Here is a 25157-nt window from a genome sequence, read left to right on the forward strand (position 1 = left end):
ATTTTTTTTTTTTTTTTTATCTATCTTCCAGACCAGACCTCAAGCACCTCCTTGCCAATAACAACACTGTTATTATCATTCTGAGAATTGTCTGGCTTATTTGTGAGCAACAGGCCAAATCTGTTCTGTGTTAGCTTGCTGTTTGAGTGACAGCTAATTAACAGTCATTAATCGTAATTTTTCTGCGCGTATCTGATCGAGTCACAACAAAGAGACGTTGAGGACAAGTTTGCGTGTCTTTATATGTGTGCTAACATGGGAGAGAGAAGCATGAAAATAAGTCAAAGGCAGAAACATTTCACTACACTCAAGATAGACAAAACATATGGCTTGTCCAGCTGCAAATGTGAATGTGCATGAATTGTAAAATTAAGCAGCAAAAGCCAAGATTTCTGTTTCAGTCCATAATCTCAATGGACATTATACAAGAAATATGTTAAAAGCTTAGACAGACTTTTTTTTTTCGTTGCCACATGTATTCGTTAAATGTGAAGTCCCCTGTTTAAATGTTACATTTAAAACCAAATTTCCCTCCAGTTCTGCAGAAATTCCAAAAATTAAACCAAAAAAATATATATTACATAAATATAAATATGTTTTTAAGTTTGCAACACATCTTATTTATATAAAGAAGGGGTGTTTTTTTGTGTTTCCTACCTGTTGTGATGCTGTTGTTTGTGTGTGTCTACATACTGTTGTGAAAAGGAAATACTAGTTAGGGGGTCCCATTTAAATTCCAGACTTCCCAGCCATGCAGAACAGAAGACCAGACTGCAGATAAATGGCTCCACCAGGCAGAGTCTGGGATCCCCATTTCTACTTAGAGCAGCTGGGTCCATATGAGCATGTCTGCAGGCACCCTCTATATTTTAGGGGTAAATTCAGGGGAAATGTTATATTCAACCTCTCATTCAAGTATTTGGACTCATGAAGCAGTGGAATCTCTTCCATTTTTTTGTTACTTTTAATGTTTTTCCATTATTGTACCCATGAGAAGAACAATAAATATAAATTTCTTGAAAAATATGACCAATTAAATATTAATATTGAATAATAATACTTATTATTATTAATATTGAATGATATTCTATTATTCAATAATGTGTTAGTTCTTTCATATTTACTTTTTTATATGTATCTGGAGCATTATTTGTGCTCTTGATACAAATAATGACATGCAGGCAAAATTAAAGCTGCCTCAAAGTTGTGTGTAAATGATGATTAACGGCATTTTGGTGCTGGGTTTAACTGCAACGCAAACACAATCACACCCAAAGTACAGTCAGGACAGTCCGGTGTGATAGGTGTGTCTTAAATAGAGCTACTTTGTATTTACACTTGGAAATATTGAATTAATTTTTTTGTTTTGTTTTTTGCAAAACAACTACATCGGCGTCTTGGTCTCAGCCCTGTTATAGCAGAAAATTGCTATAAAAGTAAGAGTATGTCACGCAACTTCAAAATATCTCTCACTTCCACAGATCAAATCTTAAATTTTAAAGCTGTAATAGTAATAAAGACCATAGTAAATTATACAGTCAACACTAATGGCCTCATCTTGACTGAGTGGCACATAGTGCATTTCGAAATGCTCTGAATTAAATTTGTAATCCAAGTGCAAGAAGTTCACCTGTCTCTCTGTAGAGAAAAGCAGTCAGGCCTGATTAAAGGCCTTTCCTGACAGATGTGCATGTTGTCAGAGCAACTTTAACAGAGTCCCTGAAGTTCAGTATGATCTCCTTTGAATCAACAAAGAACTGAAACGCAACATTCATTAAAGCTTCAGTACATATAAAACAACTTTCAGGGTAAAAATATAAACGTAATCTATGCATTTTGGACTTCTAACAAAAAAAACAAAAAAACAAGCAAAACATGCACAGGCTAAAAATAACATATTTAATTTTAATCAACATTATCAGGAGCAAGTTTTGTCCCAGATGCCTCATCGCGACTCTTTATTTAAATCTACATCTTGTGTGAACATCATCCATCCATTCATCACCCTATGTGGGGCAGCTGCTACATGAGGACACTGATGCTGTTATAATCATGACATCACTGTCTTAATATTGTTACTTTGAAAGATGCACCTGCACAGAACTGTGGTGCATGTGAAGTGTTTAGAGAAACTGCTCTGCACAGCAGCTTCCTACCAATATGAGGAGGTATTTCTCTGCGTGTGAATAGATTTAAAGAGTCAGCAAAACTCCTCAGGTGCAGCTATAGATCCTGTGCATGTAGGATAATTGATTAATTTTAAGAACAACAATGCTTTTATTATATTCATTTTATTAATCAGGGCAAAGTATTAGGCAATTCACCAACCAATCAGGAAAAAAAATAAAATTGACAGTTTTCTACTTAACAAAAAAAGGTATTTCCTGTAAAAACAGTGGCTTTCTTATGTATGTGGGTTATTTTGGAAGAAACTACCAGTGTTAAAATAACAGCATACACTGAAAAAAGAAAACAGGTGATCCAATTTAAATATATTACGTTAGCTTGTTACGAGTAATCAAATTAAGCGTATATTAAGTTGTTGTTTATTAAGTTGTCATGTTAAACAAATGTAAACATAGTAAATTTGAACAAACTTAATTTGACTTCACATAACAAAGAAATGTAATTGTTTTAAGCTGCAGTTCCATTCTCTTATTTCAGTGTATCATAATATTCCAAACATACTAAAGGGGAAATCAGTAGAAAAATCAATGTTCTTTTTTTAGCATAATGTAATTAAATAAATGCTCTTACCCCACGAGTCAGGGCGCTGCTGCTCTCCTTTTTAGTCTGTTCTTGTAAGCGCACTGATTGCATGTGCTTGCTGATGAGCTCGGGGTGCGGTTGAGCTTGAACTGTGTGTTTATGAGCTGAGCGTACGTGTCGGGACATCCAGGTAATTCTGTAGTTGTGAACAGGCAGGTCTCCCTCTCTGGGGGGCTCCCAGCTTAATAGCACCGCCACTGACGGTCTACTTCCTGTTAACCTGCAGAAGAAAAGCTGCAAGTCACATATCATGAGATAAACCAATTCATGATAAATAAAGCAGCAAGAATTGCCTGGGAATGGGATGCGGATGTAGAAGTGGGAGTAACACAGTTCCAGGGTTGTGTTTACCAACCCAGTTTACTTTTAGCATGTATGCTAAAGGCGCCACACTTTACATCATGTTGAGTTAAAGCTACAATTTCAGTCATCACCTCTGTTATTAAATGCTGATTCAAGATGCGGCTTAAACTCAGTGTGACCTTTTTTTCATAACATTAAAATGAAAATGACGCCAGAGTGTGCAACTGAATGAAGATGAACTGTAATTTACTTGCAGACACAAGCCCTATTAATCCTCCTGACCACAGTTTATGGGTGATTGACCAATCTGCTCTACTTAAAAAGTGCTATTTTAATCTATCCAGTAATCAGTAATCTAGAATCTTTTGATATTTTCACATACCTTTCTGTGAACTCAGGTGATAGCTGTGAATCAGCCCATTCGAGAGTCTGATTGCTAATTTTGATGTTTGTCGGAGGCTCAGGAGGGGATGGGTCTACAAACAAACAAAGAATGAGAAAGACAGAAAACTTGAGAAACATGTCAGCATCCTCACTGGCATCAGTAAACAAGATTTTTTATTGGTCATCCTAAAAAAATTACCCTAACCCCTATACATGTAATATTTGATATAAAATACATGTGAATGAAGTAGTTTTTAAATGTATGCTTGTGTAAATGTCTGAGATTAAACCGTTTCAAATGGGGAAGACAAAATAAAATACCATTCAAATAAAACAAGTGTAGTTTTGATCTTGATACGTCAGAAAACAGCTACAAGTAAACTACTAACTACCAACTGAGAAACAATTAAAAAGTTAAAACAGCTGTGAAAAGCAAGAGTTTATCTTTCTACCATGTCTAGAGATGAAGATGTTGAAGCTGAAGTGACACTACAGTATTTGATACCCAATTTTACCCCTTATTTCTTGTAGGGACAAGTCATCAGTCTGTAGGATACAAAAACCTATTAGTGTGAGGAAGGGTAAAGGCCTGTCAGTGCAGGAAGGAAGCAGACCCAACCAGATTTCAGTCTCAGTCAAATTAACATGATTGAAATCATGTCAGCATGTATGTTAAATTTTGGAATCGTTTTCGAGACCATTTTGTTTTAAACAGACCAACATTACCATTATAACACCACCCAATATGTTTCTTTAAAAAAAGAAAGACCTTTGTACACTTATTATCTTTTGTAAGATGGCTGTCATTTTCTTTTTTCAAAAGGTTTTGTTGGCTCAAGTAGGAAAGAGAGTAAGGCCTCCATACGTGGGTTGTGTTTTGCCCCTGCGCCACTACAGCACCCCAAGCTGTCATTTTCTATCAGAAACTAACTTTTGACATAACTTAAGTTTACATCTAACCTGATAATTTTTCTACTCTGAATAGAGTAGAAAAATCAAAATTGTGTTTTTTTATATTTCAATCTAAGATTGCATTGCAAAAATAAAAAATACCTTCATTGAGCAATTTTCCTATACTACCAAAAGGTGTAAAGGGAGCCGAGTATTTGCTGGTAAATTGACATGAAGGCAAGAAAATTTGCTTTATTCAGCTAATCAATTGCTAAATTTCAAGCCCTCTAATTTGTTAGGTATTAGAGTAAAGATGTTGAATTCTAAAATACATCTTCATAACCAAACAGAGACTTTTGACCAACGTGTCTCATAGTTCAGTTTTATCAGTGCCACACAGTGATCAAGAGATTTCCTTAAAACATTTTCAAACGATAAAAGGTTAAGTCTTATCTGATTTAACAAAGTCAATTTAATTTATATCATCAAAGGTGAGAGATTATGGAGAAGCCTAAAGCTACTTGCGGTAGCTTTTAAAACAAGAAACAACTGCCACTGCACAATGTTTGCCTCAAATATGAAATCCTGGGGTCAACAGTCTTTCAATGCTGACTCTGTATCTCATTAGGCCCGAGAGCCCAAGATGCTGTATTTGATTAAAACTACAAAATGTATCTGATTAGGACTACATCCCCATTGCAGGCCTCCCACAGGCCTGGGGCTGTGCTCGGCTGACCCAAATGCACAGATCAAAGTCAGAGCAACGTAGTGGGAGCTGACGGATCTGTACTGATTGTGCGTGTATGTGTATATATTTGTGTGTGTATGTGTGTGTCTTAGTGCCAGATCTTTCAAAACTATAGAAAAACAGGCATGAGTTTCTCATTTCTCATTGAAGCTAATTTACTGTTGTTTTAAGAAATGAAGGTATTAGAAAACATTTTCTGTTCCAGACATTCTGTTATAATCAAAGTTGACAGATTCTGCTAATCTAAAATACCAACATGAACTCTGAGATGGCTTTTAAATTCAGACTCTCCCACTTGGTTAGCATCAGGTCATAGTGGAGGGACTGCGATTGTCCTGATTTCTGCCAGTTTCCTGATATATGACCCTTGATCTCCAGCCCCTGGCTATTGGCACAAATCAGCAAGAAACACAAGAGTCTGACAGCGAACAGATTATAGTTTGTATGTTTAATTGTGTTTTTAACCTTTAACCCTATCCCTCAAAGTACACTTGAATAACAAAATGCAGCTACATTTGACCTCATATAAGTCATTAACTATTAGAAATACTGATAAATTTGTTTTATGGTTTAAATAAGTCTAACTGCAGCTGTTTATTTGTTGTACATGTAAACATATTCTACTCTACAATATTCGTTTAAGTATTCACAAAATAACTGACATGTTTGTGAATTGATGCGAATCATAGTAACACCTTTTACTTTTAATCTAATTTTCAAAGATTTTAGCAGGTTGAGTTTTTGATGAATTGAATGGAAAAAGAAACATTTGTGAAAAACAAAATGCAAACATCATATAATTTCTACACATTATATTAAAATAAAATTATTTTATATCACTGTCTGACAATAAACTACACTAAACTTTTCTTGTCAAATTTATTTTTATTTGTTACATTTGACAAAATTAAACAGATAAATACATTTAAAAAATTTACTATATCTAGTTTTGGGGGGTTTATTTACCACAAATCATCATTGTCTAGTTTCGATAATGATGTCATGGCTCAGGAAGATTCTGGATAGGTCTTACATGTGTGACGTCATGGAAGGATAAACTCAAATCATTTTTTCTAGTAAGTTCAAAAACTAAAGGAAACATCTGAGAATGTAAATCATGAATTAAAGTTACTCTACTGGAAATATTTGATCACAATAAAGTACCAGCTGGAGATTTTGAGAAAGCATATTGTATTCAAAACTGCAATAATTAGTTCACTTTGTATAAATGAGCCAAGGAATGAAGGTCAGACTTTGTAGCAAATCAGACTGGTACAAATTCTTCTTGTGACATTAAATATTAGATCTTATATGCAGTTAATGACAAAAAAGTGTCTACAATCTGTCTTGTATTTGTGTAATTACATGCTCAAATTTCATGTGCTCATTAAAATTAATTCACAAAGTGCATAAATCGGACCCGAGTATGTGCATTATGATTTAGTAATTTAATCCAACCTTGTTAGCTTTTTTGTTAGTTTATTTTTCTTGCTAAGATTCATGTGCTCTGTGTGTACTTGCATTTAAAAACGTGCATAGACATTGTAGAAGCCTGAATTCAAGGTTTTTTCAGACCATCAAGAAAATTAAGTTCACATTCCCCATGTTGGTTTAAGTTTATTATGATATAAAAATGACAATTTGCAGGTTAGAATATTTCCAGAATTACAATTCAGTTGAAAACTTATGAATGATAATTTATAATATAAGACACTAGACTAAGTAAATATGCTCTCTGGTAATTATGCAATTCCTTATTAGACTGCCACTGAGGTTTGGGGTGAGTCGTGCAGTTGGAGTGGAGCCGCACAATATTTTGACCTCACTCACATTATTCTTTTACTCTGTATTGTTTCTGTGGTTAATTTATGTCTGTATGGTTTCTATTTTGAAGTAAAAAGTTGAACCTTATCGAGTGAATGCAGTCTTGATTTTTTTGTCATCAATTGCATAGCAAGGGGAAATATGGAGAGTGTCAAGCTCATGGCTTCATTAGTTTGGAACCTACAAACACAGAACAGAAATTGGAGAAATTACATTATAACCTCATCGAGTCCAGTAATATTAAGCATATGCCTCAAACCATTGTCATAGTTTTTAGACACTGTGGAAATTATGAGCTGTGATGGATTTAATAAAAAGGAAAAAATAAGCCTAGACCTTTCAGCACCTGATCTGCTGATCATTGATCATCAATAAAGAGAACTTTGCCAATTTCTGATCTCTGGCTAATTTATTGGTAGATTTCTATCACTTTGGAAATCTTTGGAAATATATTTTCCTTTTGCTAGTACTGGGCCAATAATTATAAGTACAAAGCATGTTCCTAGGCATTATGCAATAAGTAAACAAGTTAAGAAACACCAGTGAAACAAAAAAAAAACAACAACAAAAAAACGTGTAAGTATGGAAGCTGGTTGAAATGAGGTGCAAAGGGAGTTTTCACTTTCACTTTGAGGGATTGCTGCAAAACCAGCACCTATTAAATAAGACATATGCTCATTGAGAAGGAGTGATTGCTGCAAAAATCAGTGACTCAATGTAATCGACTGCATTTTCTTAGATAGTAAACATTTTACATTATAATACAATAAACTGAACTGTTGATATAATTGGATTTAATTGTCTTAAATTATTTGTTGTGAATTAAAACTATATAAATAAACTTAATTGAATTAAATTTATTCGTGCAAATCTTTTGCACGAATAAAGTCCTGCAGTGAAAGCCATATCTCATTGTGGTCTTTTTGGGGTTAATGTAAATTTACTACTGAAAAAGCATACTATTGTATAGTGCCTTTATAATAAATGAGGCTTAAATGCTTCTCTGTTCGGGTTGAGAGACTGATCTCCTGGAAAGGTAAGTCAGCCCTTGCAAATTTTCCATACCAAAAGTCTCATGCATAAAATTATATTAAAAACAAATGCGAACTCCAGTGAGTTTGCCATCAGCGTTAAATGATATTATACATTGAGAACACCTATGTAAAAGTCTTACGACTCACAGAGGAGATGACCTCACACATCTAAGCAATGTGCATTACAGCCCTTTAAGTAAAGCAAGCTGACTGGTATGCTATTGGGAAGTTTCTCTTTTTTGAGGACCAAAGATTAGCCTCAAGTTGAGTGGAACACGGGAAATTTCTCAAACACCTCTGCAAAATTTCTGATTAGATCTCAACTGATAAGGAACCGGTTTTTCAACTGAGCTATTTTCAACATGATTGCCATTATTTTGTTTTAAACATGCTCTATTTAGTGCTGGCAGGGGATTCAAACCATGAGCCAATCCTGGCGTGACACCAGTATGATTTAAGATAGCTGAGCATTAGATGAATGACCTACAATATGTGTGTGTTCAGCTCATCTCTCTGACCCAAACCAGAGATTTCTCTCTGGAAATGAACCAACTGAAGGAGGACATCAGTGTGTGACTTTTTTAACATGTGCAAAGAGCCACATATGGAGATGTATATATGTTCAGCTTTCTGTCTGTATTTTATGGACTGTTTGATGGTATTTTACCATCAAACAGCGTATACCTTACGCATTAACTGTGAGTGAAAATGAGAAAAGAGCAGAAAAGGAGGGGAGTGGAAGTGTTACTGAGTTTTCTACAGCTCCAAAGGGAGATTTAATCTTTCTCATAAAGCGACACAAATTGAACACAAGTGTCTGCATTCTGCATCTCGTGACAGGATATCGAAATTTACTGGCAGGAGAAAGAAAACCTTCAGGATTCATCACTGTGAGTGGGACACATACAATAGCTCTCAAAAGGGAACAGCTATGTTTTGAGTTTGTTTCATTACCTTTACTGGAGATGTAGTGCTTGCTGGGTGTGGTGAAGCCTCTGCTGCCGTGGCTGTTGATGGCTGCAACCCTAAACTGATACCAGCGCTGAGGCCTCAGATCGGATAAAATCACATCCTCAGACAGGGTCTGGAATCACATCACATGAAGAAAACTACTCACAAAATCCAGTTTAGAGCAGCAATTTAACTTTTCAGATCATTTATTGCATCTGTTATTGTTATTACATAATAGTAGGCATGGGCTGGTTACTGGTATAAAGGTATGCTAAGGTTTTAACATAAAACAATTTGACTGAATAGTTTTCTTTATTTCCTTTTCAATTATTTTGCATGTGTAACATAAAATATAGAAGTTAGGACATTTTGACCTCACAGAATCAATCTAAAATGTTGCGTGCATTACTGTCCCTCTGCTGGTTGGAACTTTTTATGTCAACCAGGTCATAGAGCACACAATTAATGGCCATAAACATGATTCATTGACTGAACAACACATATTAATTTAGATAGTTAAATATTAATAGCACATGACTATTTGGAAAACTGACCATATTTGTTTTTAAGGTATACACAGGATTTGTTATAATGATCTACTTACCCGAACTGGTCGATCTTGTAAGCATGAAGGTGCATGAGCTTTTTTTTTCAGCCAGCTGGCCAACAGTGGGTAGCAATAATTGGGGGCAGGGCACAAACAAAACTGTAAACCTCTGAAGTGAACCACTCCAGCACTTTCACTGACAACCCATTAAAATGACTTAAATTTAAAGGAAAGCTATTTTCCCCTAATAATTTTATTTCAGAAAAAAAATTGTGTTCCCAGGTCAACATATCTCTAAATACAGTTTCCTTGAAATGAAACATAAAATTAATTACTGCAAGTTTTACTCTATGGTTTGTGTACAGAGTGAATTAAGTTGTCTTGCACTGGAAGAAATATAATAAACTGGGGCAAAAATTCATATAAACACTGCCATCTTGTCAAAATATGGTAAAAACTGCCCCAGACTCACATGTTCTCTGACAGTTTGAATGTAATGACAGTTAAAAGCTGCTCATCCACACTCCATTGCACACGCACACTGACACGCGTTGTCATCCATTTATAATGAGCATGCAGTCATTCAGAATCAGCCGGTGGAAAGACTGCGGCTGCCTGTGGTTCCCTTTTAAGTTCTGCTTATTTACCTAACCTCACCCAGACACACACACACAAACGTGCAGTTCCCACACACAGTCATTGACACAAATACACACGCACATGCACACACGAGTTTACCCTGGCAGAGTAGGAGAGACTGGTGGGGGCAAAGAGAGGTTTAGACAGCAAGGCAGCAGACTTGCTGTGGAAACACTCTAGCATCCATCTCCATAGCTGGGATGTTTCATCATTTAAGGCAAATTGAGAGTTATGAGGTAAAGCTATGTTAGAAATGCTGTGGTGTGTTGCTCCACACTTAAAGGCACAGGAACCATTTTTAATGCTCAGAATGAGAACTGGTAGACACATTTTTGTGGCAGTCAGCTCACTTACATTATTAAACTCCCCACCAATGACACTCATTAATTAGAGACAGTTTGTGATAGTACAAATATTTATGTTTCTAAAGCACAAATTATGTGCCATTCATCACTTCTCTCCTTCTTCTTCTCTCTGTAGTATTATTTCACCAAATCACAGGTTTGATAAAGATGTAGTATAAAGCTGCTTTGTTCGTTACTCACCATGACAACAGTAGCCCACGGAGAGGCGTGGTCCTCACTAGGGTGAATGCCGATGTTCCAGCGGGACTGAAGCATGTAAATAACAGGTTCCATGCTGACATTGAACTTTGAGACCCACGCCACCTTCACATGACCCTCCAGATCTTCCACAAAGTTCATCTCCCTGCGAGGTTTCAAGGGAACACCTGCAACAAAAAGATTTTAAAAAAAAAAGAAAATATTTAAAGAGTTTTCTAATCCTTATTTTATTTTGGTCAAAACAAAATAAAATAAAAACCAAAAGTAGTTTTGGTTTTTGTCAAGTTAAATCTTAAATTAAGCTACAACGTTAAGTATGACAAAAACAAAAAGGATTTTGTAATGTCCTGTTGAATGTGGACAATTGCTGAGACATGTAATATGCCATTATAATGTAGTATGCAATTCAACTACATGAACATTATTTCAGAAACACCTCACAACCAAAACTTTTTTATAACTTTAAATTTAGAAATAGAGAAGTTATTCAAGTTGAGTTTTTTTCCATTGTTGCAAGAGTCAAACTCTAACCACACCTCAGGCAGCTCTGCCTCTGTGTAATCATCTGAGTCTCATCCTGAAAATATTTGGCTATTTGGATGGAAGTCAGCCGTACTTTGAACAGGCTTTTTCTTCCTAGTCAGATAAAGATTGAATGAATTAAAAAAGAGAAAAATAAAAAAAATAACAGTGATAAGAATAAATTTAAAAAGATGGAGAATTAGCTGTAAATCCTAAAATAAAACACCCCAAAGTTCTTAAAACAGGGAGCTGGAAGGATTTATATTTACCTTTGTATAAATTGGCTGGAGCTTGACAAGTGTGTCCGCAGCCATTAAAGCAGCACTTTCTGGAGGACGGACAGTCGTGGTCTAATGAGCAGCTCTCGACACACGCTGCAGCGAATCCTGTGGCTCGCTGAGGCGGGGGGCAGTCTCCCTGCCGGGACGATCTCAAAGATGCCAGAAACTCTCTGCTTGTCATACACTCTGTCTGTTTCTGAAAGAAAGTCGCAACCCAGGAGGTATTATGGTTATTATTATGACCAAAGTTCACACACACACTGTGGTTAGAAAATGCAGTATCTCAGAAAACTACACAGGCAAGGTAAATGTTTTTCATGCTATGATTCTGAAATTTATCGCTCACATTTCCCCTTTAAAAGCAAAAGTGTGAGTGTATGTATATTTGTGTGTGTATCTCCGTGTCTGCTCACATGGCTGCAGTTTAGCCAGATGTAAACACAAGCTTTACCTAATGGCTCTGAATTACCCTGTGGTCCTAACCAGCCAGCCAGTCAGTAACACGCTTCAGCTATTGTGATGAAAAACTAATCTATCTGAAAACCGCAGCAACTGGCTCTCCAAATAATCATTTAGGGCCACACACACACATGCAAAATACTGGGGAAACAGTTGCACACTCTTGTGTATGTTTGGAGAAGCTCTTTAGATTTGTGACACAAACACACAAGGAAGTTTATACGTCCAGGTTCCCACTATAAAAACATCTTCAGTTTGCCAAGAAATGCATGTTTTTTTGGTCTTTTTTTTATTTTGCAAGAGAGACAATGCCACCAAAGTTGCAGTGAATTACCTCACATGACTTTGGCGAGAACACTTTCCTGGTTTCCCATAATTCTTTGCATGGTTGAAGGCACTGTAAATAAAAACAAAAAAACAGTATGGGACAGAACACAACTTGAACTTTTCACATTTTGTCAAATAGAAACCCCACACAGCAGTGTACAATTCTGAAGCGGAAGAATGAGAAACAGAAGTTTCAGATTTTTATGAATGAAAATCTGGAAAGTGTGGCACGTGTCGATTGTTTTTTTAGATCTAACCATATGTTTCGATGTAAACAAATCCATTCAAGGTCTGGCTGTACATTTAGCTTTGTTGTCTTAAAGCTCGTTACCACCTTCAATAGACAGTCTTTAAAAATTGTTCTGCATTTAGCTCCATCCTCTCATCATTTCTGAGCAGTTATCCAATGCCTTTTGAAGAAAATCATCCATACAGCATGATGCTGCTACCACTATTGTTCATAGCCAACAAGGTGTGTTTACAGTGTTTCTAACAAACGTAGCTTATAGCTTTGGTCCAAAAAGTAAGATTTTAGTCAGTCTTAATCAGAGCATCTTCTTTCACGTTTGTTATGTATAAAGTGTGTTGGGAGAAGTGGAGAATGCAGCACCAAAGCTTTAGTCAAAATAAAACTATTGTAGCACTAGTTCTCCTACACAAGAAGTATAAACTGATTAATTATACTGTATCATGTTAAATAAACCATATATATTTTTAATAGGTAGTGAAATCCTATTGACATGACTTTTATCTTTTGTTTTTGGCACACTTTAACTGTGAAAATGCAGAGTTTTTTAAATTTATTTCTGAAATTAAGTAGATGTTATTATATTCTGAAAAAGTGGAAACTACAGATCCAATGGAGATTTGGTTGGATTATCTTAAAGAATGAAATTGATAAAATCCATATTTCTTTTTCTCCTCATCAATCTATCAATGTTTAAACTTCTTACTACAAAACAAATGTGTTAATATCCCATTGTCTTTACTTTATGAACCTCAAAATATGTGCATTTATTACACGTAATCACTTTATAATTATATATTGAAAAAAAATCTAAAGAGGTTACATGTGTAAATAGTTTTAAAATTTAGGCAAAAGAGCGATGAATCAAAGTTTTTCCATTTGATTGTTTTTAAATTATTGGTTCTATTGCTTAATTTGCACTATGTTTATGTCAAATTGCAGAAAGTTTAGTTTTGCATCCTTGCGCCAAAAACAAGTGAAGTCCATTCAATAATTAGGCAGCTTTAGGAATCTATTGGTTGCACTTGATTCTGTTTAGATATGAATTAAAGGAGGCTGAACAAAAATCCATTCCAAACATTTCAGATATTTTAATCGTCTTAAATCCCAATAGAAACCATTTAAGCTTGTGGTTGTTATGAAAGAAAATCTGAAAAAGTTCAAAGAGTATGAACACTTTTGTAAGGCACAATCAAGATTGATTCCAGCTGACAGATCAAATTGGCAACAATAACACAATATATAAATTAACAACTGTTCAGTTCTGTTCCGGAAAATGAACACAAGCATTTCCCAGAACAATTTATCCAAAACAGCAAAAGAATCAAGAAATAAAGAGAAGAAAGAACCTAATGATGAGAATGAATAAAGTGTCATGCAGTTAGAAGATTTCCAGCAGCAGATCTTATAGTATAAGCCAGGAGAATACACTCCCAAAGCATACTCATCTGGTTTGCCACCTCAGTGAACTGGTGAGTGATGTCTCTCACCAAATTAAAACCAGACAGCATATAAAAACTGCGGTTTCACCCTGAACCTTTTCTCCCCCGCCTCCTTTTTCTCCATGCCTGTCTGTCTCCCTCAGCTTCCTGCTGCGCCTGGCTTCAATCATCTTTCCAGTCCATTCCCTCCCACCGACTCCAGAAGAAGAAACATGATTTAACAAATGATAGAAAAACTTCCTCTTTGTTCATCTATGTGGGTAAACTCTTTGATAAAAGTTACAGTTAACAAATTCATCAAGGCAGAACTGCTTAGAATGGTCTCATTCAAACTCTTGCGGTGGTAAATATTCAGAATGAAATCATGAGGATCAAAGGTTCTCACACGGTCTTCTAAGCAAAGACATTGAAGACATATGTGCTTGGTTTTTACCATTTTGAAAAATTAGGGTATCCCTTCAACACCTCGCCATACAGTTTGCTATTCAGAGGTTTCAGGGTTTAACAAATGCAGTGTCTACTGTATTTGTAGGAAATACCAACAAGAGGTTCAGCATAAATGCAGCAGAAATAAGTACTTCATAGTTTATAATTATGCTTCACTTATATGCATTGACCTCACCATTACCTTTCCATCATCTTGGTATTTATGCAGCTCCGGACTGTTTCCATTTTTCTGACAAAAAAACTCAAAAATGTTCAGATTATTCTCAGAAATTTTTTAGAAAACTCTAAGAAATTTCCAAGACTTTTTTCTGGGTAATTTCTGAGTAGATTTTTTTCTGGCAGAAATTTACTTTGGGTGATTTATTTATTAATTTTCTGTTTATGATGGCCATAATACACTGTTGTAGAATTGTTCCCTGAAAAAAACCTTTGAGAGTAAAGTATGTCCTATGTTTTGGTTGTAACATGATATTTGAAGAAGTTCAAGGGGCATAAATATGTTGGAAGACATTTTACACAAAAGATGAAGTGTAAAATATACACTTTATTACATATTTAACTCAATTAATTTTCTCTATAGCTAACAGAAAATATGGAGTCTGGATATAATAAAATTACATTCTGATTCTATTAAGATCTTAATTCTAACTTCACTGAATTAAATGAATTTTGAATACTTAATAAACCAATCAAGGCTCACAAGCTTTGCATTCAACTCATATTACTGTATAATATGAGTCGGTTTTATAATGACTGGTTCTGGCCTACCTAAGATTGCAGGTGATGGCTGCTCATGACCTCTAAAGCTTGGCTGCCGTCCCCCGGTGGGGGTAGATGTGTCTCACATGGATTCTGCTGCATTGTTTCCAGTCTCACCTGGATAACAGATGTGGTAATATGAGGACCATGTCCTTTCATTCTTCTACCTTCTACACCACCCAACCTTGTCTGCTGTATGAGACGTTATTCAGGAGTTTTGTCAGCAAGTCTGCTGACTCTTGGGTTGCTGACTATCTCATAACCTCTATGACACACTACAGAGACTGTCACACTGGGCAGTGGAGGGAATCAATCAGTTTTATTCCACAATTCACCTCTGTGCCACGGATGAAGTACTCTATAGCAGCAAGCTAAAAATGTAAGCTTTTAGCTTACGTTTTGAAAAAGTATATCTACAGCACATAAACTGTTAATAATCCATCAAAGTCCTGATAGATGAATCACTCTATATCAAAAAAGAGCAATACTTTGGTAGTGCTACAATATTTTTTCTGCAGCTCAAACTAATTTTTCTTCATATTTGTTAAGAGCAAATGGGAAACAAAAAGTCCTAATTGTATAATGTTATTAACAGTTTTAAAATATTGCTCCTTGCAAAGTCATCTGTCAAATGTTGAAAAACTGGTTTGTCTCTTCAGTTTATGAAACGTTAAAAAGAGTCTTGAGAACCATTGATCCAAACTAATGAAGGCAATAAATATACAGGAACAAGAAATGGATTTTTGGAGAGTAATGGATGTCAAAGCTTACGGATATCAATCATTAAGCAACATGTAATAAATTTCCATCCATTCATTTCTTTTGGGTTTTTATTCTTTTCTTCTCCCCTCTGACCTCAACTTTGGTCATGGAGGTGCTTTTCCGGTTGAGCCGAGCGCAAAACAACTCAACGCAATATGGAACAAAAGGATCTGATCAGGAAATAATCAATAGTGCAGGAACAATAAACTGACTCAGTATCCATCATGTGCTCTTTCTTCTCTCTCAGCTTTCAAAACCAAGCAATATGATACATTTTATGACTCTCTTGGGAAAAGTTGTTTTAGACTTGGTTGACTTCGCAGAAGATCAAAACAGTATTTCACAACAGAAACATAATCCACCATTATCATGCATTGCACAATTTTCATGTTCCCAGAAAAAGAAAGGCGTTGATGCTATTTTTTGACCGTTGCTGCAATCTGACAGATATAGCACAAACAATTCAGGTTAAAAAGACATTTGCTTATTTTTTTCAAGACAATACAAGGAGACAATTATGTTTTGTCTTTTTCCATGTTCAGTCACATCAGATTAAATGTAATGTTTACGGTAGATGACAACATATTCCTACACAAATCTTTTCACAGATTTAATAAAGTTAAATAATTTTTGTTATGTAGTTGTTGACATGTGACCCTGCACCACGAAGCACAGCTCTGAAGAGATGGGATCTGGCAGACCCCAAAGTTAAGGACAGTTTAAGAAATGTTGGGCCAAACGTTGTACAAAATTAACATCAGACTAAGAACCGAACACGTTCGTGGCAAACTTACTTGTTTTGGTGAAGCAGATGTGTTCAATACAAGTGAGAGTCATGTTCCTTCTTTTAAAAAAAAGAAGTGTGAGATGCGACTCAGAGGTGTCATAAAAAATCTCAAGATGAGAGATGCATTTTTCAGAACTTGCATGTTAACATTTTCCTTCCAATTTTATGATAGATGGACAATAATTAAAAACAATTATTTTGTTGGTGCATTTAAGATCAACTTGCATGTTTCTCTTATGTCAATAATCCATGTCTTTTTTTTGTAATTAACCTAAGATGTTCATAAACCAGACCCTGTTAAGTTGTGTGAGTTAAACAAAAATTTGGTGAAAAAAAATTTAGAAATGTAATAAAAATAAATCATTTGCAGCAGCAAATGCAGGGAAGGCTGGAAAAGGAATGTGGAAGCAAACTGATAGAATATCAGGCAAAGTAACAGAAGGATCCAATAACAATAATAAATTCCAGGTGCTTAAATCCAGAAGCCCGGTGGAGAAAGACAAAGGAGCAGGTGATCTAATTATAGGCAGTTGACTAACAGCTGAGGCAAAATGCAGGCAGGAAACCTGAGTGAAGGAGGCTAATTTGCAAAGGAGAAGCAGAACAAAATCTCAAAGGATCTTCAAACTAACTGAGAAAACCTGACAGGAATCTAAGAAAATAAATCAAAGTGTACAAAGAATAAACTAGGAAATAAAATGAACAAACCCCTTCTTGGCACGAATAAATACAGAGAATTGAAAAGAATTTGACAAGGCCTAAAGAGTATATCCAAAAGAAAACCAAAGCTCAAAACCTCTTGACCCCTAGAGATGGACACCAGCTCCCACGGTTGTAGGATATACATGTTGAGACCAAACGAAAGAATGATGCTAATGCTGTGTTCAGACCAAACACATTCCATGCATCAAAACCCACGTCCAAGGCCTCAACTCAGACGTTTGACATTTTGCTCTAGACACACATCAAATGTCGCCCAGTGGGAGGAGCCTCTTGACTTTTAGCTTATTTGGCCTCTCCTGTTCTCTTTGTAGAATGCCAGACGAAATATTGAGAGCATTTGACTTGATTTCAGTTATTTACTGACGTTCACAATCTAGCTGCGTCCTCAGGAGGGTCATTTTCAGCTTGAGCCAAATTTGATGACCTGTTAACCCGCACCGGTTACTACATCTCTTGGCAGGACTCCAACTACAGCCATCTATGTCATGTAGCGGAGTCTCTCTGATTGATTGACGCTCTGCATCCAGCTGGAAAAATTCAGATTTTCCAACACAGTGACTTCTACCTGTGTTGACAGTGTTGAATGCCCTTCATGAGTGTTTAACACTCAAAACACTTCAAACATGCAGCTCTAGATGCACAAAATTTGCCCCGTGTTTTTATTACGCGTCCATATAAAAATTTGACCAGACACCCCAGACATCCAAATCATGTTTGTTTTGAATGCAGCATAAGAATTATGCCACAGTCTCCGATTGTAAAATACTCCAGAGAAAAATATCTGGTTTGATTTTTCTTTTAAAATAAAATACAAAAACAGTGATGAAACTAAAGAAAACTTGTAAAACAGAAGAGGTGATAAGTTGAAGGTGATGTGACCTGAAAATATTTGTGGTTTCAAGGAGGTGCAAACCTTATACACTCAAGTATCACTTGTATGTAATAAATCAATAAAAATCAAACACACTGCAATTGTGGAAGAGCTGCTGAGAGACAAGCAGTCAGTGTTGAACCTGAATGCGACACAATGAGTTATGTGTGTAAAAGCGGGTTCAGCAGACACGGTTAAGGTCAAAGGTTGACAATGTTACTGTTTAACACAGCTAGACATAAAACAACAGGACCTAGATTAATGACTATCTGAGCCACTATGTGTGTACAATTTGCACAGGAGCGCCTTGCATATCTCTGTTATAGTTAATCACACCATGGCACTCGGCCCTCCTCTCATGTCTCCTGCTATTTTATGGCTTCACCTGCCACAACAGAGGGATGACAGCCACAATCTGAAACAGGGAGGAAAGGAAATGGGAGTAGGGGGAGAGAGATGGTGGGTTTGGAGTGGATGGAAAAGTGAGTGTCAGTTGAAAAGGAGAGGGGAGATGAAAGACAAACAGTGAAACAGGTCCATGGAAAATGGGAGGAGGGAGAGAGGGTAAAAGAAAGACAGCCACCAGATGTGTTCAATCCTTAAAAACGGCCACTAGCTCAGTAAATGCAACCTAAAAAAGCTTCTGTCTGTGTTTTTAGGTTATCTTCAAATAGAGTTTATATTTTCTTTATCTGGTGAAAATGTCTTGAACTTTACATCAAAGGGTTTTTTTTGTTGTTGTTGTTTATTTATTTGTGTAAGCACAACCATATTTTGAGAAAGTTAAAGCTCCATCAAAGTCTAGCACATGGCAGGACTATCCAAAAAACAATTGCAGAAATAAAATGTCAATATGCCAATCAAAAGATGTATTGAGTATTAACTGACTGGAGATTTGGCCAGATTTTTTTTCAATTACTAAAGAATAGAAAGATTATACAACACAACCATTTGAAAATGTTCAATGTTTTGTTCTATGATTGTTTTCAATAGACTAAAACCAACCTCTGAACATAAACAAATTTGAAATTACTTTAGAGTTGTTTAGAAATAGACAATCCATTACCCTTGGCTTCATGTCCATCAAGATGAGTAATTACGTTAAATTTTAAACGCAAATACAAAATGTATTGCTGTTGAAAGACGTTGACAAAAGATTTGGTGTAGTCCACCTTAACTTTGGCCCTTGGGTTCAAGGTGCCACTTGGATTTAATTACTTGATAATATAACATTTAAACCAGAACAACATGAATACACATACCATGTACCAATATTTATTTAATGTTTTAAAGATTTTGAACCAGGTATGGAGAAAACTTATTAACATGTAAGAAAAATACTATGTTCAATTAGCTACATCATTATGCAATTGACTGCATAACAATGCAGTTAATTGAACAACAATCATAGAACAACAAAACATTGAGCATTTTCTTGGATAAAAAGAAAAACATTTTAAAAATACATACATGGGTGGCATATCATAATTCATCTTAAACCACACAACATCATAATATTCACAACCTCAAATGGGGGTTTAAACTCCAACACTGGAAACTTCTTGTCTAAACGTTTTGAGTTCTAAAACTAAAATGGTATTTACTTGCATAATACACACAGTAATGTGCAATTCAGGCTTCAGAAAATGTGTACTTTGGAACAAATGTCAAAAAATCCTGCAAAAATCTATGTAAAATGTTTTTTTGCATAGTTGTGAATAAATATGCAAATCATTATGTACTGAGGAAGATAATGTGTAATTGGAAAGGATTTTCAACTTTAGTGAAATAATTGGGTAGAACAATGGAAAAACCAAAATAAAATGAGATATTAAAATGATACTCTATTAAAGCTCTGCTGCCATATGATGCAAATCAGCTTCAGTCAGTTTCAGTTGTACAGACAAACTAAAAACAAAGAAGTAGACCTATGCTGATTAAAATTTAACCACATTTCTAGATAGACTTTGAGGACGAAATGCTAAAGAGAGGATGACATGAGAGAGATGCTCAGTGACTTAATACTTCTGCTCTGTATGCTGTTGTACATCCTGCTGTCTTACACACCTGGTAAAGATTACTAAATCCACTCTGCGTGTGCGTGTGATCTGTAAAGTGAAAAGGAGAAAGAGATAAAAGACAGAGGAGATGGATGGATGGAGAATTGAAACAGAGCTGCAGTTTCATTTTTGTGAGCTCACATGTGTTTTCCCAGGAGAGAAACAGAGAGAGAGAGTGAGAGAAGCAGTACACTGATGATGTGACACAAACCAGATGTGTTAGCGCAACATCTGCTCAGTTTGTGCGTCTACAATACAGAGAAACCGATGAAACAATGGAACATATGAATATAAAGCTTCACACTCATGTTTATCTTTCATTACATTATGTTCATTAATTCTTCTTTTTTTATTTGTTTGCTGTTTAACCTGCACTGACATGGTGATTTTCACAAAAATAAACAAAATTTAGGTAAAATTGTTAGCTATAAAAAAAGAAAATAGATATAGTTCAATTTGCAACTCAAGAGATTGAAATAACTGTAACAGTTAAAACATGTACGAAAAGGTGTTTTATAATTTTCAACATATTTTTTTTACATCTATGTGTAGCAGATTTAGGCTTCCCACAAAAATGGATAGAACTTACAAAATCTAATTAAGATTAAATTAAGCCTAAAAATACTTCAGGGTTCATTCGGCATATTTTACATGTTCTCAGACTCTGTGAGAAAAAACTGCCCCAAGTTTTCATACGAACCCAAAAGGAGCTGAGGGAAAACTATCTTTACGACTCCCAGCATTGTTCTGTTACAAGTTTCGAATGTCAAACTCTTTCAAACACCGTATACGGTCAAAGGAGTTTATGAGATGATACAAGGAGACTCAGCCTCAAAGAAAGTTGCCGTTTGTCAGTCTGGATTGCTTACAGCTACAAAGTTGCTTTATCAAGACACAACTTTTTACATTGTTGTTATCTCTTTCATTGGGTTGGACTGATGCAGTTCAGACCCACATATAAAACTGAATGTTAATTTAATCTAACATTACTCTTTTTCATTTTGCATAAGTTTGTTGATACAAAAATAAGTGTCCAATAAGGAGGGGCAATTATCAGACAATCTATCAATCTTGAAAAAATATAAATCATGAAAAACTTAAAGGACTTTAAACTTGATTCATTGTTCACTGTGTGTGCTAAAATATACTTAACCCATTTACTGTAAATTACAAACCTTAAATCAAAAACAGATATGACAGAAGACATTAGAAAGTATTTCTGTTTGAATGGATGTAATCAATGGATCATGCTGAGAAAAGCATGAGAAGAACATGAGATGGAGCTGAATTCAGAACAATTGTGGAAGAAAACCTTTTGGAGTATCCAAAAGCAAAGCTTGAGACTGAGGCAGAGGTTCACTGTCCAGCAGGATGAAAACCTTGAACATACAGCTAGCTTGACTTAGTATGGAATGGTTTAGGTAAACGCCTATTCAACTGTTAGAGTTGTTCAATCAAACCCCAGGCCTAATTTACACTATCTAGTCTGGCTGAATCTTAAGTTTTATGCAAAAAGAGCCAAACATTTCAATCTCTACATGAGCAAACAGGTAGAGACTTGCACCTGCAATTGTAAACATAGATTGTGTGAAAAGATTCTTCAGGTATTCTTTGAGCATTGTTGCACTTCGTGACTCTTCCTCTTACATTTGTGGACTGCACAACCAACAGTTGCTCTGCCAGTATGCTTTTCTTTCCATTGGACAATTATGCATGATTTTGTGTACTTCCATCTAAGAAAATAAGTAAATAAGGACACAGTATTTTTTGGTCGTTATAATGCAAAATCTAAAGAAGTTTACTTACGCATAGGTTAAAATTCTAGAATTGGCAGTGGGTGTCCTGTCTTTTCAACATGACTGTCCTTTTTCTTTTGCACATTTAACTGAACAAGTGGTAAATACAATAAAGTTTTTTTCTTTGAAATAAGCATCTCCAGGAGCATAATTAATAAAAATAAACAGCATTCTCCAGACTTCTTCAACATTCCCAGTTAAGCAAATACACTCCGAGAGCATTAAACACAGTTGGACACCCTCTGTTGTACATTTCATTCTTTTGATTAATCTTAGCAATTATGACTGAGGACTTGGATGTGTGCTTTCCTGTTATAATTTATTTTGGTTGGCCTACCAGGATGACTTTTACAAATTGGGCTGTATCCACTTTCAACAGACTGTTAGACAGTAAAAATTAACAATCTTGCAATTGAGACATAAGAAAGCGCACATGTCCGAGCAGTGTCATGATCTCTGACAGAAAGGTTTGAGAAAGTGTTGTTGGACTTTTACTTTATTTGTGCTTAAGTCCAGACAGCTACATTTGAGTCTGAAAGAATAAGAAAACTAGGGAGTAACCAGATGTTAGTTTAAGCTCAAAGGAGCTGCACTGATTTGTCTTTTTGTTTGAGGCAGCAGAGGGTAAGTGTAGTTAAAAGTAGAAATCTGATGTTTTGCTCAGTGTGGTGTCCCCTGACGATTTGTTGGTGGAGGTTGGCTGATGTTGACATTAACCCACGCTGACCCAAATATAAATATGTATACGGACTACTGAAATACATGCAGAGCAGGTTTCACTGTGCATGCCTATATAGTTTTCTTCACTGACCTGTCATTTGAATTTGTATCAAAGCTTCAAAATATTTTAAGAAGTAAAATACAACTCAAGTGTTTCCATGTGGGTTAAAGGTTTTAGATTATGTCTGAACCTCAGCAGGGAGTTCAAAAAGCCACTTTGTAGAAAGCTAGGTGCTCTATTTAAAAATGTAATTCATAGCATATTTGCATGCAAAGGGTTTTGAGCAGTCAATCCCAAATTTCAGTTATTAAAAATGTCATTTTCTTAACATGTTGGACTGTTTTTAATTATCTTTGACTTGAACTTTTGATTTATGAAGATTAATTGTTTGAACTACATTTATGAAATACCAAGACATTGTTTTTAAAGTAGAAACAATATTCAGTGAGATTAACAGACTTTAAGTCTTTAGCTGTACATTTAAGAAAGATCTGAAATACAAACCATGATTTGCAAATATTCAACAAAGTTTTTTAGAGTTTGGCAAAAGAAAACAAAATTGTGGTAATAATTAATAAAATTTAAGAACGTACTAATTCTGAGATTTTAAGAGGTCATCTTTCAATAATATGGAAAGTTAGTTTTATGTGTTCAGTAGTTTTTATAAGTCTAAAATACTTAGTGTTTAAAACATTGTGTATTTTCGAGGGCCTTTATTATGTTTCACTGCAACTTTTTCAGTTGCTTTTCTCCAGCGTTTTGGACACCCTTTGTATTTTTTTAAGGTGTCCAAATAGCTAGTTAAAGTAAATAGCATCTTAAATTTATTTACCTGAGCACAGCGTCTGTGGTTTTCACACCAATCCAGAACTTGGATATTCTGGAAGAGACAGAGAGGGAAAAAATGCTTGAAAGAAAACATTTAGACAGACAAATCCTTTGATATACACTCCCTACATGTAAGCTATTCATAAGAGACCTCCATTTCATATGTAAGCAGACCAAAAGCAAAATGTTGTACATAAAAGATTGTTGAAAAATATTACACAAGCAGAGAAAAACCTGCAACATAGTCACCTTTTAGTTGTTTACCTAATTATCCTCTACGCGAAAAAAAAAAATCTATGGTTGTGGCTGCTGAGGTGGCTGGATCACAGTGTCCCATGGTGAGACATGAGGTACATGTGCAGAAAGTCAAGTGGGAAGTGACTCAATAGCACCAGTAAACATGAACCCTTTAACCACTGTGTCTGAGATGTAAAATAAAAACCACATGGAGAGAAATAAAGAAAACACATCACATCAGACCAATATAAATTCCTGAATTCTCCTCTCTTTGATAACTCTAGACAAGCAATATTCAAAAATGTATTATTTCTGATAACTGAGTGACCTAAAGAATGAGTGCCTTAACGTTACTTGATGCACTAAAGATCCTACTGTAGGCTCTTTAGGCCACCTAGATCAATATTTGACTATCATGGTTTTTCCCACAAAACAGACTATATTAATCGCAACTTTAATTAATGTACCACAAAACTTTCTTAACGTAATCTTTGATTTAATTGGAAGTCAGTCAACCGTATTCTTTAGCATTAGATCTTTCTAACCAAGTTTTAAGAAAGAAGAAATCTAAGCAAAATAAGCAGCAACCTTAGTTGCATGTTGCTAACGAGTTGGTTGAATAAAATATTTTCACTGTGAACTTCAATTCATTTTCTTAATAAACTCTTGTATATCTAACAGAAGTTGTTTGTATCTATTCCATGCTCATGTGCAGCATCATGCTGTTAAAGAGGATGCCACTGCTGAACTTATGCCTTTATCTTTTATTATCTTAAAAACTTGGCCTTATCAGGCAGGTATGATAAATAATAACTGAATCCTTTTGCTATTTTATATATATTTTTATTTCTCTATATTAAGAGTGTTGCCCCAACTTACTAGTTCATTATTAATTGGCATAATCAATTCTAAAATAGCCAAGCACAACATTTGGTGCAACATGTGATAATAAATTAATATAACATCTAAATGAATGCACATTTAGATGTGCATTCATGCCATAAAAATGATGAGCAAAGAGCTTGGCAGCTTTTGACTTCCTTTGTTGAAACACTCATCGGTGATGAAAGTGCTACTGTTGCTCTGTCTTTATCAACAAAATTACTTTGCTGCTATGCAACAACAAAACAGCAATTAAAATAGGTGTGTATGCCTGCCTGTTGTCAGGTCTGTGCACCTTGAGACTTGTGAGTCCCCAGTAATTGTGTCTATGCATGTGTGTTGGATAAGCTGCT

General features: G+C 35.4%; 1 protein-coding gene across 2 annotated transcripts in view; it reads right to left on the bottom strand.

Annotated features, from left to right (window-relative positions):
• Positions 1 to 25157, bottom strand: part of anos1b (anosmin 1b) — a 49208-nt gene that overhangs the window by 11190 nt on the left and 12861 nt on the right. The window contains exons 2-8 of one of the 2 annotated variants that reach the window (XM_055044063.1): positions 23690 to 23737; positions 12250 to 12312; positions 11445 to 11652; positions 10636 to 10820; positions 8908 to 9037; positions 3455 to 3548; positions 2758 to 2989 (exon numbers count right to left, since the gene is read on the bottom strand). In XM_055044063.1, coding sequence (XP_054900038.1) covers positions 2758 to 2989; positions 3455 to 3548; positions 8908 to 9037; positions 10636 to 10820; positions 11445 to 11652; positions 12250 to 12312; positions 23690 to 23737 — 960 coding nt within the window. Of the gene's footprint in view, positions 1 to 2757; positions 2990 to 3454; positions 3549 to 8907; positions 9038 to 10635; positions 10821 to 11444; positions 11653 to 12249; positions 12313 to 13933; positions 13948 to 23689; positions 23738 to 25157 lie in introns of those variants that run through there. The other variant, XM_055044066.1, reaches the window with a different exon arrangement.

Source organism: Poeciliopsis prolifica, unplaced genomic scaffold (genome assembly GCF_027474105.1).
Source record: "Poeciliopsis prolifica strain line A6 unplaced genomic scaffold, Auburn_PproV2 SCAFFOLD002, whole genome shotgun sequence".
Taxonomy (NCBI): Eukaryota; Metazoa; Chordata; class Actinopteri; order Cyprinodontiformes; family Poeciliidae; genus Poeciliopsis; species Poeciliopsis prolifica.